Source organism: Chiloscyllium punctatum, chromosome 3 (genome assembly GCF_047496795.1).
Source record: "Chiloscyllium punctatum isolate Juve2018m chromosome 3, sChiPun1.3, whole genome shotgun sequence".
NCBI lineage: Eukaryota > Metazoa > Chordata > Chondrichthyes > Orectolobiformes > Hemiscylliidae > Chiloscyllium > Chiloscyllium punctatum.
This window is the reverse complement of record NC_092741.1, coordinates 91,955,770-91,975,026: the sequence shown is the minus strand read 5'-3', so window position 1 is coordinate 91,975,026 and position 19,257 is coordinate 91,955,770. Positions and strand designations below refer to the sequence as shown.

Below are 19,257 nucleotides of genomic sequence, written 5' to 3'. Positions count from 1 at the left end.
TACCACTTTTTTCTTTACTGACCATAGTTCCTCTTGACTGTTTATTGCAACCAAATAGGACAAACTGCCTGGTTACCTGATTGCTCTAAAAGACATGGCAAGGGAATGCAGAGATGCTGAAAGCATTCCTGTAGGCATAAAGTGAGTATTAAAATGCTGAACCACATTAAAAGCTAGTCCTAAATGCACCCCAATACATGGTGAGGCTGTTGTTTTGCTGATGTCAGCTCCATGGATGGAAGGTTCAGCCAGTTACTACCCATTAAACAGCTCCTGAGGTGCTGGGGAATGCTTTCCAAGATAGAGGCCCAGAGGCGCAACAGAAAACTGCAGTCATAAAAACAGGGATAGCTGGAAAAGCTCAGCAGGCTGGCAGCATCTGTGAACAGAAATCAAAGTTCATGTTTCGGCTCCAGTGATCCTTCCTCAGTTCTGAGTAAGGGTCACCAGATCTGAAACGTTAACTTTGATTTCTGTTCACGGATGCTGCAAGACCTGCCGAGCTTTTCCAGCTATCCCTATTTTTGTTTCTGATTTACAGCATCTGCAGTTCTTTTGGTTTTTATTTGGCAAGCTGCAGCCAACTGCTACCTGCTTTGCCTTTTATGTTAGGAACAGTCCAGTTTCTCTCCACTGCCTGGGAAAATAGCAAACTGAATATAACAAGGCAAAATGAGATGATAATGAGGTGTTAATGCATGCAAATAGCCTCTTGCCACTCCATAGTGAGATCCTCATCTCATGTTAAAACATTGGGTTGAAAATTGGGTTCTATTTCTGTCAAGAAACTTATTGCTGCATTACTGTAATGTGCTACCAATTAACTCGTTTTTACCCAGCTTGTTCAGAGGCACTGTCACGGAATCAAACAGCATGGAAAGAGGCTCTTTAGCCCATCAAGTCTGTAGCAACAAAAAACTGAACAGCCTCTTCCCTAGCTGTAGATCTCAATCAAACCTGCTGCTTTGATATGTTTTCTGAGGAAGGGTCACTCGATCTCGAATCCCCCCACCCCCCCCACGAAACATTAACTCTGATTTCTCTACAGAGATATGGCCTGAGAATACTGAGTTTTTCCAGCAATTTCTGTTTTTGTTTCTGATTTACAGAATTTACAGTTCTTTCATTTAGAATCATAGAGTCTTGGAGATGTACAGCACAGAAACAGACCCTTTGGTCCAACTTGTCCATGCCAACCAGATATCCTCAATTAATCTAATGCCATTTGCGAGCACTTGGCCCATATCCCTCCAAATCCTTCCTACTCAAATACCCATCCAGATGCCTTTTAAATGCTGCAATTGTACCAACCTCCACCACTTCCTCTGGCAGCTCATTCCATACATGCACCACCTCTTTTAAATCTTTCCCCTCTCACTGTAAACCTCAGTTTCCCTCAGTTCTGGACTGCCCCACCCGAGGGAAAAGATTTTGTCTATTTATCCAATCCATGCCCTTCATAATTTTATAAACTTCTATGAGGTTACCCCTCAGTCTCCGATGCTCCAGGGAAACCGGCTCCAGCCTACTCAGCCTCTCCCTATAGCTCAAACTCTCCAACCCTGGCAACATCCTTGTAAGTCTTTTCTGAACCCTTCTAAGTATCACAGCATCTTTCCTATTGGAGGGAGACCAGAGGAGCAAACAGTTAAAAGCTATTTCCACCAGTTGGTGAATTGGAAACAATTAGAAACAAATTAAAATCTTAACTTCAATAATGAAGGGAAATGTGAAGAAATATTTTCACAACAAAATTTACTGAAACATGAAATACTTTATCAAACATCTCTTTTGAGGCAGAGCACATAAAATCAATTTAATGAGTTATGGATAAACACTTTCAGGAAAAAAAAGGACGTGAAGCAGTTGAGGAAAATTGAACTAGATCTGAACATGAGCACAGATACAATGGATTAAGCTGCATCTTCAATGTTTTAACTTGCAGTTGCTTGGCTTGGATTTTAGCCAGAAGTTCCTTTCCAGGAGTCATTATGAGGTCAGGAATCTCAGAAAAGCAGACATTTCAAGCGCCCTATCATTTTTAACTTCAGATTTCCTATAACATTTGCCAGTTTACCGAACTCAAACTGCTGATTGTACAGGAAGCCTCATACAGGTCATAGTCAAGCAGGTACAGTCGGTTCTGCTATAACACATGTTTCTTCAAGGCAAATTGGCTTTAATGTGGTTGAAGAATTTAGACCATTCCTTACCTGTCCTTTTCTTACCTGTATTGGCTATAAAGCTATTCCGGCCCCATTAGTTTAAATGGATTTCTTATAACGTGAGATCTCACAGACACTGAACTATTGCATTATATCAGAACCGACTGTACCTGTAGTAATTGTAATGCAGTCAGCCAGGTGGACCTCATAGGATATGAATTCCCTGATTGGGGCTGTTAAGATGATCTAATCAAGGAGTCCTGGCTGACAGATATAAACAGGAGTGTCAGACATCCTGACACACTGGGAGCTGGATCTGAGGGAGCTAGATCAGTATCAAAGGCTTTCCATGTTTAAATAAAGGGTGACTTGGTGAAAGGATACCCGCCTCTGTGGAATTAATTCAGTACCTAGTGGTGGGGTCCCGTCATGGAAGGGACGGTGGTAATATAGGGAATTACCAGTTAAGGAATTGAGGCTGTTCGATTGTGGTCAGGACAGCCAATGGCAGACAGTTGGTTTGGGGTTGTGGGGTGTAGAGGAGGTGGGACTGTTGGGGTTTTCAGCAGTGATCAAGGGGATATACAGATCATTATGGGGTGGTGAAATGGGGGTGCAGTTACAGAACATCTTGACGCATAGTTGAAGCACTCCTGTCTACAAGCAGTTCTGTATGGGCAATTACTTTATGGATTCAAACCCTTACTTCTTTTCACCTACTATGGGGTTTTCCAAGGCCTGGAAAACCTGGCTGTTAAGTTAATTGCTATTAAACGAAGGCAGACTGCCTTTTTATCGGAATTGAATGGCTGCATACGTCCGATGATAAGTTTAGTTATTAACTCTTCATCTCCAGCACAAGGGAAAAAGAAGACTGCTGGAGGTCAGTCATTCTGTCCCAGAACATCAGTGCAGCAATTTCTGAGGGTACTGTTTGAGCATCTCTTTTTCATAAGATCAGATGTGGGGACGTTCTGTGATAATTGCACCATTCAGGACTCCGCAGATGCTGAAGTAGCCTGCATCCACATGCAGCACGAACCTGACAATATCCAGGCTTGGGCTAACAAGGGGCATGTGACATTGACACAACACAAATGCCAGGCAAAGGCCAGCTCCAAAAAGAGAGAATCTAACTATTGCCCTTTGACATTCAATGGTGTTACTGTCACTGAATTCCTTGTTGTCTACGTCCTAAGATTGGTAAAAGAATAAGTTAGAGGCTAGAAATTCTTTGCTGATCAAATCATCTCCTGTTTTCCCAATTCACTCCACAATCTGCAAAGTACAGGTCAGCAGTGTGTTGGAATACTCTCAACTTGCCGGGATGGGTGCAGCTCCAATAACACTCAAGAAGCTTCAACAGCATCCAGGACAAAACAATCCTCTTGATTGATTTCATTTGATTTATTGTTGTCACACGTACTGAGATACAGGGAAAAGTGTTGATTTGTGTGCTCTCCAGGTAAATCATACCGTACAAAGTGCATCAGGTAATAGAACAGAGTGTAGAATATAGTCACAGCCACAGAGAAAGTTAAGAGAGTGAGATCAACATTAAAATTTGAGAGGTTTGTTCAAAAGATTGATAATAGCATTGTTATCAATTCATATCATTGTTATATATTGTAATCCCAACCACTATCTTCAACATTCTCTGCCTTTATCACTGTGGTAGCAGCATTTACCATCTACAAGATGCACTGCAGAAAGTCACCAAGGATCCTTCAACAATACATTCCAATCCCATGACATCCACCATATAGATAAGGCCAGGAGATGCATGAAAACACTATCATCTGCAAGCTCCCCACAAGCCACACACCATCCTGATTTGGAACCATATCTTTACTGTTGCTGAGTCAAAATCTCACATGAAACACACTGCCTTTGTTTAAGAAGACAGCTCACTACCGCTCTTTCAAGGGCAACCAGGGATGAGCAATTACAATGTTGGCCTGTCAGCAATGGCCAAATCCCATGACTGAATTATCTAAACCTCTCACATCCATGAAACCAAGAAATGGGTGGTTTTGATGTGGTTTGGGTTCCAATTGTTTTTGCATTTTACACTTACCCAACACCGACCCATCCATTATTGGGAATTATGATTCAAGCCTATGTTTCTAAACCATTATTGGATTATAATGAGCATTTCTGTAAATTGACTTTTCTTTAATAAATCAAACTTCATATCCAAAACTACTTTTTTGAGAAACTGTTTTGAGCGCAGAAATTTCAAAACACATGCCCTATTTCCACTATCAAAGAGTTTTTAATTAAAAATGATGGAAAAGGAGGGAAAGGAAAATAAAACTTTGAAGAAACTATAGTTGTAGAATGCTGTCTTTCTTACACTTACCAGGCTGAAGACAGATTTCTGAAAAATCCCAACAACAGCTTCCAGCTTCATTACAGAGTCTGTCACAACGGCAGTCCATGCTTTCCTCATCAAAGGGTGCAAAGCATTGGTTTCTGCAGCTTACTGGAACATTAAATGATCATTATAAAAAATAACCTAAAAGATACTACTGCGATGTGTTGAGAATTCAGCTCTATTTTCCAAATCGGATCTACAGTTACAATAAGACTGGAGAATCACCAATTGTTCAATAGCTACTTTCCAACTGGAATTGGTCCAGAAAGGTTCCAGACTCTTCTCCATTATGTAACTGGTCTCAATGTTTTGAAGGAGAATTAACCAGACCTCTCACTGTTGTTTATTTCAATGATCCTTTCCAAAATGGCACAATTGGCTGTGGGAAAGTTTGGGCTACAGTTCTAATATTTTCTTACTCAAATAAAAGCCCTTTCCTAAACTTGCATATGAAGAATAACTGTTCGTGACAAAGAGACACCCATTAGCCAATATAATGAATATAGGAAAACAAAAATATGGGGTCAACGTTTCAATAGCTGAGAAACAGGAGACCTGGCATCTTCCTACTGACGTGGCATATTGCCAGCAACAGGCCCCATGGTGGCTGGTCATACACCCGACAGTAATTGAGTCATTTAATAGCCCATATAGGGGATAATCCCTGGCCTGTCAGCATTTTGCTCGCATTGAAAGGGTCCACCACCATACAAAAATATGGCCAGGTAAGCCTGCTGGCTGTTTAGAGGGATCCTGGGTTGGATTTGAGTGGGAGGGGTAGGGTGGGACTGGTGAGTGGTTCCTCCTTGACAACCCATGGATAGTTGTCCCTGTGTGCTAAAATCCTGCCACCTGAAAAGCACCAGCTTTCCACTCCAAATGCTGGGTATTATCTAAGTAGCTTCAGCTTCCTCAAAACAACTTACATTAAGGTTCCTCTGGACAGCAGCCTCAGTAGTGGGCACCATCAGTAATTGGTCGAGAGTGCAGTGCTGGAAAAGCACAGCAGGTCAGGCAGCATCCGAGGAGCAGGAAAATCAATGTTTCGGGCAAAAGCCCTTCATCCTGATGCTGAAACATTGATTTTCCTGCTCCTCGGACGCTGCTTGACCTGCTGTACTTTTCCAGCATCACACTCTCTACTCTAATCTCCAGCATCTGCAGTCTTCACTTTCGAATACCATCAGTCATGGTGCTGCCAAGGTTCATAAATTCCAGCTTCTTGCTTGGGCTGGCAACACTGGCTTGGGGTTAGGGGGCTTTGAGCTCCCTCGTTCCACACAGATGCAGAACTTATTCATTAGTGACAGAACAAGAATGAGGACAGAGTAAATTGGGGAATACTTATTGGAACACAACTGTGCACAGTTGAGCAAACTGGCAAACAGTTACAATTGTAAAAGTTTTAATAATAGTTCTCAAAGGTAAAACACCTGACTTGGGAGAGAGGTACATGTAAGGGATAATAACCAAAGAAAAGGTAAAGAAAGCATTGAAAAAGGTAACTTGACAGTCAATTCAATGAGATGGTCAGCAATACAGATCAGGAAGTCCAGGCTTAATTCACAGTCAGGATGTAGGACATTTTTCATCAACCTAGTCAGATATGATTTGGCACAGTCTGGGTCAGTTAGGACTTAAACCTTTCTGACCTAAAGATAGGGACTCTACTATTGCATTACTGAAATGGAATTGACTGGGTAGGATTTCTCCTTGAGATATTTTGCTCAAATCCATGACTGAACCAGGAACCTTTAGATCTTCAGTCTAATACTCTACCAACTGAGCTTTTTTGGCTGACATAAAAAGAATAATCCTTTAATCAATCTGTTCAGATAAATTATGACATACCTCTGTGGCAGGTGGGACTTAAACCTGAATGTTCTGACCCAGAGGTAGAGACACTGCCCCTGCAACACAAGTGCCCCTCAGTCGGGGTGTTACTATGAGCTAAGTTACCACAGATTACATGTAGCAAGATTGCTCAATGCTTTAGATCCTGTCTGCCATCCAGCTATTGCTGCTGGAAGTGTGTATGGTAACTGACAATGCGACAATTTGACGAGATACTACTGCAGTTTGTAAGAGCACTGGCAATTTTTAGTCATGCCCAATTAATCAATTTTGGTTAGACAAGCAAGATGCTAGAGATAATAAATAATCCTATTGCATATATATGCCAATTCACAGGGGGTTGCAAGGTTAGCTCCTTTGAATATATACATGAGAAGCCGAGCGCTTGTTTTGATCAATTGTTTTGGATTGACAGGAAAAGGTAAACATGTTGGATATTTTTGTAGCAGGCCCCCAAGGGTGAGGAAGCCTGGCTCACTGAGGACGTTTCAGTACTCACTTTGGTCTATCTACAGTTGTGCAAAGAATCAGAAAGAAAACTCACTTGTTTTTGCAACTGAAGGCTGCTGGGGTCTTTGATGAAGGCCAAGTCCAAGTCCAAGTCCAAGTGATATAACAACTAAACAAACAAGTAGCACCTGCCAAGAAAATGTTGTCACCACATTAACTCAACCAGATAACACAAATACCATAACAGAAGATATCAAAATAACACATAAAACTTCTGAATTCAGCACTTTGCAATCTTAAGTTCAAAGATGAAAGTCTCTTCTCTCATTAAAAATACTCCTCCAAGAAATCTTACGAAATGAATATTTACTTCATGGGTGTGGTATGTTTATAGTCCACTTCTGAAGTGAGTGTGCAATATAAACGAACACCTTTTGACAAATTGTATTCAAAAGTTCATGAAGCAAATGATAGGTGCCAGAAATTCTCAATATAATTAACCCCATAATCGGAACCTAGGATCTTTGGTAATATTGGCTATAATTGTACAGGATTTTCAAAATGTTAAATCTATGTGTTTAAAAACTTTATTCAATCATCATGCACTGATATTATAGATAGACAGCTCCCAATTTGAGAGACATATAATATCTGAAATTTCTAACTTTGTTGCAGATATTATTGTCTAACTTTGAATCATCCAACTAAAAAGAATGCATTGTTATAACAGAGGAATCCTTCTGATTGTGTTAGGACTCCAGTCAAGTTGAGAAGATATCAATGTAAAAGAGTAACTTTCTCTCTCCATGGATGCTTTGGACATATTGAATATTTCCAATATTTCCTGTTTTAATTTCAGATTTCTAACATCCACAACATTTTTCTCTGTGTCATAATACTGTCACTCCTTGTTCTGGACTCCCAGTCAATGAGAACATTCTTCCTGCATCTACCCTCTCTAATCTTTAGGATTTATAGGTTTCTATGAGATATCCCTTCACTCTTCTGAACTCAAGTGTATATAGTTTCAGTCTAGTTTCTAACCATGCGTCAGTCCTACCATCCCAGGAATCAGTCTGGTAAACTTTCTTTGCACTCCTTCAATAGCCAAAATGATATTTCTCACATAAGGAAGCCAAAACTACACACAATACTCCAGGTGTTATCTTACAAAAACCCTGTACAGTTGAAGCAAGACATTCTGTTCCTGAACTTGGATTATCTCTCCATGAAGGCCTTCTTTACCAGCTGGTTCACCTGCATGCTTACTTTCAGTGAGTGGGGTACAAGGCCATCCTAGTTTTGTTTCACCTCCCCCTTTCCCAATCTCTCACCTGCTTTTGCTACTGAAGTGGATAACTTTACATTTATTCACATTATACTGCATTTGCCATATATTTGCCTACTTACTTAACTTGTCCAAATCACACTAAAGTCTCTCTGCATCCAGCTCACGCAGTTCACCCTTCCACCCTTCCTCATCTAAATCATTAATATATACATGTATTGTGATTTGCTGAAGCACTGATCCATACAGTACCCCACTAGTCACTGCCTGCCACTCAGGAAAAGACCTGTTTATTCCTACTCTTTGATTCCTGTCTGACAGCCAGTTCGCTATCCACTTTGGTAAATAACTCCAAACCTATGTCCTTTAATTTTGCATACTAACCTCTTAGATCAAACCTTATCAAAAGCTTTCTCAAGCTCCAAGGAAACCACAGCCACTAGCTACCCTTTATCTACCCAACTAATTACTTCCTCAAAATATTACGGCTGATATATCAAGCACAGCTTCTCCTTTGTAAAACCATGCTCTGTCTTGTGATTCTCTTCCAAGTGCTCTGCTTTGGCATCTTTCAAAATGGACTATAATATTTTTTTCCAATGCTGATGTCAAGCTAACCAGTCCATAACTTGCTATTTCCTCTCTGCCTCCCTTCTTAAATAATGGGATTACATTAATTACCCTCTAATCATCTGCTATTTCCAGGGACATTTTCCTAAGTGCTCTGGAATGACAGTTCTCAAACCCTGGGGATTTATCTGCCAACAACATGGGCTCAATCCCACATCAGCTAAGGTTATTATGAAGGACTGTCCCTCTCAAACTGTTCCTTTCCCTGAGGTGTGATGATTCTCATGTTAAATCATCACCAGCCATCTCTCTGTAATGGGAGAGCAGCTCTATGGTGTAGTAGGACAAAGGTGACTTTTACCTCATGACACAATACCCAGTCAAAGATGGCAGATGGCTTTTTCTCTCATTGGTTCATCAATGTTTTAATCATCAAACTGTTATATACATAGTCCAACATTACTTCCTCTACCTTACTCCTTCTGATTTGATTTGCCCAATCTATATGCAGAATGAATCAGCTCATAATTACAGCTGTATTTTATTGCTTGTATCTCTAATTTCCCTTCACCGCCAACTCACCTCAACTTATCAGCTGTTGAAACACTCATCCATGCCATTCTCACTTTCAATCTCAAAATTCCAATGGCCTCCAAGCCAGCTTTTCATTCCCCCATGTTCCTCCAACTCATCCAAAATTCTGCTTTCTAAATCCATTGCACACCAAGGCTTGTTTGCAAATTACCACAATGTATTTCAGAGTTCTTGAAAAGATTTGTAGCTCAGGTTGTGGTTGAAGTCATGGATTCATTTACCAAGCTACTGTATTTTTCTGTTAACATTTCGCTGCCTTGCTAGGTGACATTATCAGTCCATCTTTGATAAGGTGTTGGTGGTCTGTTCCACCTAGTGGAATATGTCTCTGATGGTTGGTACTCCAGTTCCGTATCTGAGTGGTTTGTATATGTTCAATGTGTCTATTGATTGAGTTCCAGTTGGAGTGCCAGGCTTTAAGGAATTCTCTGGCATATCTCTGTTTTGCCTGTGCTAGGAAAATTACATCATCCCAAATGAATTTGTACCCTTTGTCATCTGTGCGTTTGGAAATGAGAGAGTTCTGGTCATGTCTGGCAGTGGAGAGCTAAGGTTTGTGCAGTCATATGGTCAGTTTTTTTCCTGCTTGTCCTACGCAGTGCTTTTCACAGTCTTTGCAGGGTATCTTGTAGATAAGGTTTGTCCTGTTGGATGTGGGTGTCAAGTCTTTAACCTTTGTGAGGAGCTGGTGGAAAGTATTTACTGGTTCATGGTCCATTAAGATTCCCAGGGCTCTGAGTAATCTGGTGGTTATCTCTGAGGTCTTTGATATATAACATGGTCACCATCGTGTCTGGTCGTGTAGTGTTTTCTTCTTTGGGTTTGTCCCGTAAGTAGCAGAGGATACTGCTTTTGTTTAAGTCCTTTGAATAGATGTTCCTGTTCTGCCTTTTGGAGTTCTGAGTTGCTGCAGTGTGTCCTTGCAAACTCTCCTTCCTGGATGTATTAGTGGAATGCACACCTACCGAAGAATTCCATACCAGTGTGTATAGGATGAACACCCATTCTGACCAGATATTGAATTAGAACAGCAACCAGGAGAAGGTGAGGACTGCAGATGCTGGAGATCAAAGTCAAAAAGTGTGATATTGGAAAAGCACAGCCGATCATGCAGCATCCGAGGAGCAGGAGAGTCGACGTTTCGAGCATAAGCTCTTCAGCAGCATTTAATTTAGGATATCTGGTTGGCATGGATGAGTTGGACTAAAGGATCTGTTTCCGTGCTCTACATCACTATGACTCTATGACTCAATTAATCAACATACTTCCGGAAGTACGGTGACCAGCATCATTCCCTCTAATCTTCTTCTGTGCATATCTCTGAGGTAAATGCAGAGCAGTGACTTCAGGAACCAGACTTCAGTGCTGTGATCTGCCATACATGAAACGTTGAGGTCACAGAGTCCAGATGTACAGCACAGAAACAGACCCTTCGGTCCAATTTGTCCATGCCGACCAGATATCCTAAGTTAATCTAGTCCCATTTGCCAGCACTTGGCCCATACCCCTCTAAATCCTTCCTGTTCATAAACCGATCTAGATACCTTTTAAATGCTGTAATTCTACCAGTCTCCACCCCTTCCTCTAGCAGCTCATTCCATACACACACCACCCTCTGCGTGAAAAGGTTGCCCCTTGGGTCCCTTTTAAACTTTTCTTTCTTACCATAAACCTATGCCCTCCAGTTCTGGACTCCCCCACCCTGGGGAAAAGACCTTGTCTATTTATCCTATCCATGCCCCTCATGATTTTGTAAATCTCTATAAGGTCACCATCAGCCACCGACGGTCCAGGGAAAACAGCCCCAGCCTATGCAGCCTCTCCCTGTAGCTCAAATCCTCCAACCCTGGCAACATCCTTGTAAATCTTTTCTGAACCCTTTCAAGTTTCACAATATCCTTCTGTTAGGATGGAGACAAAAATTGCACAAATTATTCCAAAATTGGTCTAACCAATGTCCTGTACAGCCACAACATGACCTCCCAAACCCTATACTCAATGCTCTGACCAATAAAGGAAAGCAGACCAAACACCTTCTTCACTATCCTATCTACCTGTGACTCTACTTTCAAGGAACTATGAACCTGCACTCCAGCATCTCTTTGTTCAGCAACACTCCCCAGCATCTTATCATTAAATGCATAAGTCCTGCTCTGATTCCTTTCCAAAATGCAGCACCTCGCATTTATCTAAATTAAACTCCAACTGCCACTCCTCAACCCATTGGCCCATCTGATCAAGATCTCGTTGTACTCTGAGGTAACCCTCTTTGCCATCCACTACACCTACAATTTTGGTGTCATCTGCAAAAGTACGAACTATACCTTCTGAGTTCACATCCAAATCACTTATAAAAATGACGAAAAGCACTGGACCCAGCACCGATCCTTGTGGCACGCCACTGGTCACAGGCCTCCATTCTGAAAAGCAACCCTCCACCACCACCTTGTCTTCTACCTTTGAGCCAGTTCTGTATCCAAATGGCTAGTTCTCCCTGTAAGTCATGAGATCTAACCTTGCTAACTAGTCTACCATGAGGAACCTTGTTGAACCCCTTACTGAAGTCCATATAGGTCACGTCCACCGCTCTGCCCTCATCAATCCTCTTTGTTACTTCTTCAAAAAACTCAATCAAGTTCGTGAGACATGATTTCCCATGCACAAAGCCATCTTGACTATCTCTAATCAGTCTTTGCCTTCCCAAATACATGTAAATCCTGTCCCTCAGGATTTCCTCCAACAACTTAGGGCGGCATGGTGGCTCAGTGGTTAGCACTGCTGCCTCACAGCGCCAAGGGCCCCAGGTTCGATTCCAGCCTTGGGCGACTGTCTGTGTGGAGTTTGCACATTCTCCCCTTGTCTGCGTGGGTTTCCTCCGGGTGCTCCGGTTTCCTCCCACAGTCCAAAGATGTGCAGGTCAGGTGAATTGGCCATGCTAAATTGCCTGTAGTGTTAGGTAAGGGGTAAATGTAGGGGTATGGGTGGGTTGCGCTTCGGCGGGGCGGTGTGGACTTGTTGGGCCGAAGGGCCTGTTTCCACACTGTAAGTAATCTAATCTAAAAAAAAACCTTGCCCTCCACCAATTTCAGGCTCGCCTGTCTATAGTCCCCTGGCTTTTCCTTACTACCTTGTTAAATAGCAGCACCACATTAACCAACCTCCAGTCTTCTGGCACCTCACCTGTGACTATTAATGGTACAAATATCTCAACAAGCGGCCCAGCAATCATTTCCCTAGCTTCCCACAGAGTTCTATGGTACACCTGATAATTTCCTGGGGATTTATCCACTTTTATGCATTTCAACACATCCAGCACCTCTGTAATGTAATATGGACATTTTTCAAGCTGTCACAATCTATTTCCCCACTTTCTATATCTTCCATGTCCTTCTCCAAAGTAAACACTGATGCAAAATACTTGTTTAGTATTTTCCTCATCTCTTGTGGCTCCACACATGGGCCGCCTTGCTGATCTTTGAGGGGCCCTATTCTCTCCCTAGTTACCTTTTTGTCCTTAATGTATTTATAAAATCCTTTTGAATTCTCCTTAATCCCATTTGCCAAAGGTATCTCATGTCTCCTTTTTGCCCTCCTGATTTCCCTCTTAAGTATACTCCAACTGTCTTTATACTCTTCTAAGGATTCACTCGATCTCTCCAGTCTATACCTGGCATATGCTTCCTTCATTTTCTTCACCAAAACCTCAATTTCTCTCGTCATCCAGCATTCCCTATACCTACCAGCTTTGCATTTCACCCTAATCGGAATATACTGTCTCTGGACTATTGTTATCTCATTTCTGAAGGCTTCCCATTTTCCAGCTGTCCATTACCTGCGAACATCTGCCCCCAATCAGCTTTTGAAAGTTCTTGCTTATTCCTGTCAAAAGTGGCCTTCCTCCAATTTAGAACTTCAACTTTTAGGTCTGGTCTATCCTTTTCCATCACTATTTTAAATCTAATAAAATGATGGTCGTTGGCCCCAAAGTGCTCCCCCACTGACACCTCAGTCACCTGCTCTGCCTTATTTCCCAAGAGCAGGTCAGATTTTGCACCTTCTCTAGTAGATGCATCCGCATACGGATTCAGAAAAAAAATTCTTACTCACACTTAACAAATTCCTCTCTACCTAAACCCTTAACACTATGGCAATCCCAGTCTATGTTTGGAAAGTCAAAATCCCCTACCATAACCACCCTGTTATTCTTACAGATATCTGAAATCTCCTTACAAATTTGCTTCTCAATTTACTGCTGACTATTAGGGGATCTATAATAAAATCCCAATAAGGTAATCATTCCTTTCTTATTTCTCATTTCTACCCGAATAACTTCCCTGGAGGTATTCCCAGGAATATCCTCCCTCAGTACAATAGTAATGTTATCCTTTATCAAAAACACCACTCTCCCTCTTCTCTTTCCCCCATTTTTGTCCTTCCTATAGTATTGTATCCTGGAACATTAAGCTGCCAATCCTATCCATCCCTGAGCCATGTTTTGGTAATTGCTATGATATCCCAGTCCCATGTTCCTAACCATGCCCTGAGTTCATCTGCCTTCCTTATTAGGCCTCTTGCATTGAAATAAATGCAGTTTAATTTATCAGTCCTACCTTGTTCTCTGCTTTGTACCTGCCTGCCCCTGACTGTTTGAGTCGCTTCTTTTCTCAACTGTTCCAGTCTCAGAATGATCTCTTTGCTCGCTATTTCCCTGGGTCCCACCAACACCCCCACCTCCCCAACCACCCAATCTTAATCATTTAAATCCTCCCAAGCAGCTCTAGCAAATTCCCCTGCTTGTATATTAGTCTCCTTCCAATTCAAGTGCAATCCGTCCTTCTTTTAAAGGTCACTCTTACCCCAGCAGAGATTCCAATGATCCAAAAATGTGAATCCTTCTCCCCTGCACCAACTCCTCAGCCATGCATTCATCCGCTCTATCCTCCTATTCCTACCCTCATTAGCTTGTAGCACCGGGAGTAGTCTAGATATTACTACTCTTGAGGACCTCCTTTTTAAAGTCCTGCCTAACTCTCTGTAATTTCCCTTCAGGATCTCATGCTTTTCCCTTCCTATGTCATTAGTTCCAGTGTGTACAATGACCTCCTGCTGGTCCCTCTCCCCTTTTGAGAACATTCTGCACCATCTCTGAGATATCCTTGATCCTGACACCAGGGAGGCAACACACCATTCTGATTTTTCGCTGCTGGCTGCAGAAACGTATGTCTGTGTCTCTGACTAGAAAGTCCCCTAACACAATCGATCGCTTGGAACCTGATATACCCCTCATTACATTAGAGACAGTCTCAATATCAAAAACTTGGCTGATTGTGCTACATTCCCCTGAGAGTCCATCACCTGCTCTACAGCCTTCTGTCATTCTCTAAGGTATATTGTATTTCTAGGGCAAGGATTAATTGTGGTAACCATATAAAGGCAAAAAGCTATGGATGTAGGAAAACAACAATGCTAGAGAACCTAAGCAGGTCTGCTAGCATCTATGGAGAGAGAAATAGATATAACGTTTCAAGTCCTTTATGAACATTCTTCAAAAGATATCTGGGAGTAATTTTTTTTTGCAGAAGCCTTGAGGTCAGAAAAAAGCTAGATTCGTGCAACGTGACACAACCACAGAGGATTTCAGGTACTTGTAAAATTGTGACAAAATCCTGATGAAGTCAATCAGAAATTAATCCATAAGTAGTTGATGATCCTAACTTCTCACCTACAAATTTTGCTAACTGTCAATATATAAATTATCTGAATGAGATGATATGAATATTTTTGCAACTCAGAGCATTTACAATTGATACTGTATTTAGGCCATTCCACCAACACATGAACAGAAGCTCAGCAAAATTTGTAATATCACCTCAATAGCAATGTTTATTCAAGCACTGCAAATGGAACTATGTTAACTGAAATGTTAGTATTAACAATTTAAAATAACATTGGTTAATTTGGTCAAGTTAAATCACATGAGGAAAAGCATGTACAATCTTTTTAAGTTAAAAACTGTTCCATTTGTTCTTTTAAAAATTGCGATGTTTGCAGAAATTAATTTCAAAATGAGCTAATCTCTTCTTGGCTTTGTAATTATTCTGTATTGGGTGAAATAAATCCATTCAAACACTTTATAAAGAGAGCATTGCGTATAGGAGTTGCAATGTCATATTGCGGCTGTACAGGACACTTTCGGAATATTTTATGCAATTCTGGTTTCCTTCCTAAAGGAAGGATGTTGTGAAACCTGAAAGGATTCAGAAAATATTGACAAGGATGTTGCCGGGGTTGGAGCGTTTCAGCAATAGGGAGGCTGAATATGCTGGGACAGGTTGTCCTGGAGCATATAAGGCTGAGGGGTGACCTTTTGGAGGTTTATAAAATCATGAGGGCCCTGGATAGGATAAATAGACAAGGTCTTGTACCTGGGTTGGAGAAGTCCAGAACTAGAGTGTATACATTTAGGGTGAGAGAGGAAAGATTTAAAAGGAAGTGGTAGAGGCTGGTACAATTACATTTAAAAGGCATCTGGGTGGGTACATGAATTGGAAGGGTTTATAGAGCTACACAGTGGGACCATTCGGCACAGCCATTTTGGCGTGAGCGATTTGGTGTGGCCTGTTTGGTGCAGCCTATTTTGCCGCAGCCTATTTTGCCGCAGACCCATTTAGGCGCAGAACTATTTTGGTGCAGATATACGGTAGTCATCTACAAAAATCAACATAATAGTAGAATTTTTAAATGGGTAGTTTCCAGTAATTTGTAGTTATTATTCAAATAACTAGGCATCAAAGAAAAACAACATAATAGTAGAATTATTTAATGGGTAGTTTCCAGTAGGTTGTAGTTATTTGTGTATCAACTGCATTCAGTCTGTGATTAGTCCACTCCTAATTGTGGTTCCTTAAAATTTCTAAAAAAAAATATAACCCATTAAATATCCTGAATTTCTTTAATTTCAACAGAATACAAATTCAGGTCACAGTTGATAATGTCAGGGCGGCACTCAGGCTGTATTTCCAGAACCATTTCAAATAATTTATCATATGTTGTTCGTAACTTATTCGGGAGTAAAGTATGCAACAGTGGGAACACACCTTTCCCCTAAAATAGCATAAACTTGTGAAAATAGAGGTGGGGAAATTTTGAATGTTCCATCAACATATTACTTTTTTGATTGTTTCAGAAACTTGGCATTCCTTTTTCTTCCAAATATAAGAATTCTGCAGGTGGTGCTAACCGCTGTCATAGAGTAATAGAGTCACGGCTAGTAAAAATTGTTCTTCATTATATTCATTAACAGAATATGTTTTAAAACCATCTGGAATTACAAGTTTTTCTAAATTTCTTGGATTTACTGGGTAAGCAGCAATTTCTTTCCTTGTCCTACGAACCATTTTCTTCAGCTCTCTGTTGTTAGGCATCGTTCCTTGGCAAGTTTCTGACAAATTTTCTCGGCACTTGTTAATCATTTGTAAAGTTCCCTCTCGGCACTTGTTAATCATTTGTAAAGTTCCCTCTACAGCTGCATTTCTTTGATGACTAGTAATTTTAATAGTAACTACAAACCACTGGAAACTACTCATTTAATAATTCTACTATTATGTTGCTTTTCGTTGACGACTACCGACTATCTGCGCCAAAATAGTTCTGCACCTAAATGGGTCTGCGACAAAATAGGCTGCGCCAAACAGGCCACGCCAAATCGCTCATGCCAAAATGGCTGCACCGAATGGTCCTAAATCCATAGAGATATGGGCCAAGTGCCGGGAAATGGGACTAAATTAAGTTAGGATATCTGGTCAGCATGGATGAGTTGGACCAAAGGTCTGTTTCCGTGCTATACATCTCGATTACTCTAAATAAAACAAAGAAAATTATCTTCATGTACCTTTAGACAATGACTTACCCCACATAATACTTTGTACATTTTTAGTTCTTTATTCTCCTTCTGTTCAGTGTCAACTTGAAAATACACCATTTGATCCTGTGAAGAATGCATTTTTGATCCTCAGTGATACGTATAAGTTCTCAAAGCTTGGTGAAAAGCAGCTTCTACACAGTTCATGATCTCATGCCCACATTCTCTGAGTCCTCCTTTTAATACTTCTTACTCCTACTGATTTGGTAAACCTGTTGACTCATTAATTTAGGTGGTACAAAGATCAAGATTATTATCTCTACAATGAATACATATAGCAATAATTTATTACATTAGGCATTAAATTCTAAGCAGGGGTTAAAATCTAAGGAAAATAAACAGTTGCAATGTAGTTTTGAAGTATTACACAACACTATTAAAAAGAAATTTTTAAAAATAGTATCATCTATTTTCTGATAAGCAGAAGAGTGTATGCTAACTTTTATTAGCATGAGGCAACATGTCTATGTCAGCAACAAACATTATCAATTTTGAATGTTTGCACTCAAACCTCCATTAGATTTCATGGGGTAGCCATAATTATAAAGATTGATTGGTTGACTCCTTAGTCCAAGGGAAAACTTGCAATGTGCTTCCAAATAGTTGAAAATTAAAATCATTGGAATAGATCCAGCTCTAATGAAGTTGTAGAATTATTTGTTCTCTTTTTTTAAAAAAAGTGCTATGTTTCACATTTTTTAAGACACTGTATAAATAGCTGCACATTCAAGGATGTTTTCTTAAGCTATTGTACAATCATAGGTACATTATTTTTATTAAGTCACTGTAGATTCATACACCTTATAAGAATTCACAATTTATTATTTATGCGGTTACGGAACATCCTTATTGCAGATGCTTGAATGGAAATAAAAATGAATGGAAACTGTTAATTTGTTTCTCCAACCTTACCCTATCAAATAGAGTTAAAATCACCTCCAGCAGATATTCTGTGCAACCTCAAACATGTCATCCAACTGTAAGAATCTTTCTTCTACCTGTAGGCCTAAATTTAATCCCATTCATCAAGTGAGGACTTTCAAGCTCATACACAAAAGAATAACAAATCTGACTGATGAGTAAATGAGGTCCCTGCCATTTCTGACTTAAAGCAAGTAACAGATAACTCTCAGATACAGAAATAAAGAGGTCAAGCAGTGTTCCCACACAGGGAGCAAGACCGAGAATATATTTTCACAGTCTAACTCATTTAGCTTTAGTTTAAATAGAAAATGTTAGTAAATTAGACTTTTATTATTCTTTTCAATTAAACAGCATTGGGTCAGCAAAGTTATAAAAATGACATGTTGGATAGTCAGATACTGAATATAAAATAAACCTAAAGCTGTTTCTATTTATGCAAGGTTCCTCTCAGTCCATAGTAAAAGAATATGCATGACAAAACGGGTAATATGCAAATGCTTAATTGACAAAGGATCCAAGACTCTAATACCAGCTTCCAGGTTGCAGTAAGCAATGCATGGAGTTCAAAGGCTGCCAGGTATATATTTGTGATGCAGAATTTTTGCTTTCCCTTCTAAAAACACAAGAACACAGGGTGGAAATGCTTAGAGTCTTGTCACCTGGTGATGGTATTCGCATTCCCTTTTTGTTGGCCGAAGTTCATGAACCACACTATGCTCTCAAACTTCAAAGTACACATCATAAAGTGTGGAGTGATGAAAATAATTTTCATACTGCTCTGTCACATGTCTGCACCTCTTCATATAGGTTTATCTTAACAGCAAGGTTCATGTTAAGAATGCAAGTTAGGACAACCAGACGAAACCACCATCAGTCCAAGCTCTCAGAGACATGGGACAAACTTCTCAAAAAACATGGGAGAATGAAGAAGATGCATGATCTATATCAGTGCAGAACAGGCTAATTTGTACATTGGACTGAAAGTTCAGAGTCATACAGTTATCTCAGGAAATATGTTATTCCACAGTGGTTCCTTAGCCTCATTCCTATGAAGTCACAAGACTGGAAGATGCAACATTGAGGAAAATTAGAATCCAACTCAGAGAACTGTAGA

The 19,257-nt window shown here is 40.4% G+C and overlaps 1 protein-coding gene across 1 annotated transcript in view; it reads right to left on the bottom strand.

Annotated features, from left to right (window-relative positions):
- The window catches only part of LOC140462919 (venom phosphodiesterase 1-like), a 125,683-nt gene extending 108,101 nt beyond the window's left edge, over positions 1-17,582 (bottom strand). The window contains exons 1-3 of the mRNA XM_072556415.1: positions 17,208-17,582; positions 6,941-7,034; positions 4,528-4,650 (exon numbers count right to left, since the gene is read on the bottom strand). Of these exons, the coding sequence (XP_072412516.1) occupies positions 4,528-4,650; positions 6,941-7,034; positions 17,208-17,300 (310 nt within the window). The 5' untranslated portion in view covers positions 17,301-17,582. The remainder of the gene's footprint in view (positions 1-4,527; positions 4,651-6,940; positions 7,035-17,207) is intronic.
- Between the last annotated feature and the right edge of the window lie 1,675 nt (positions 17,583-19,257).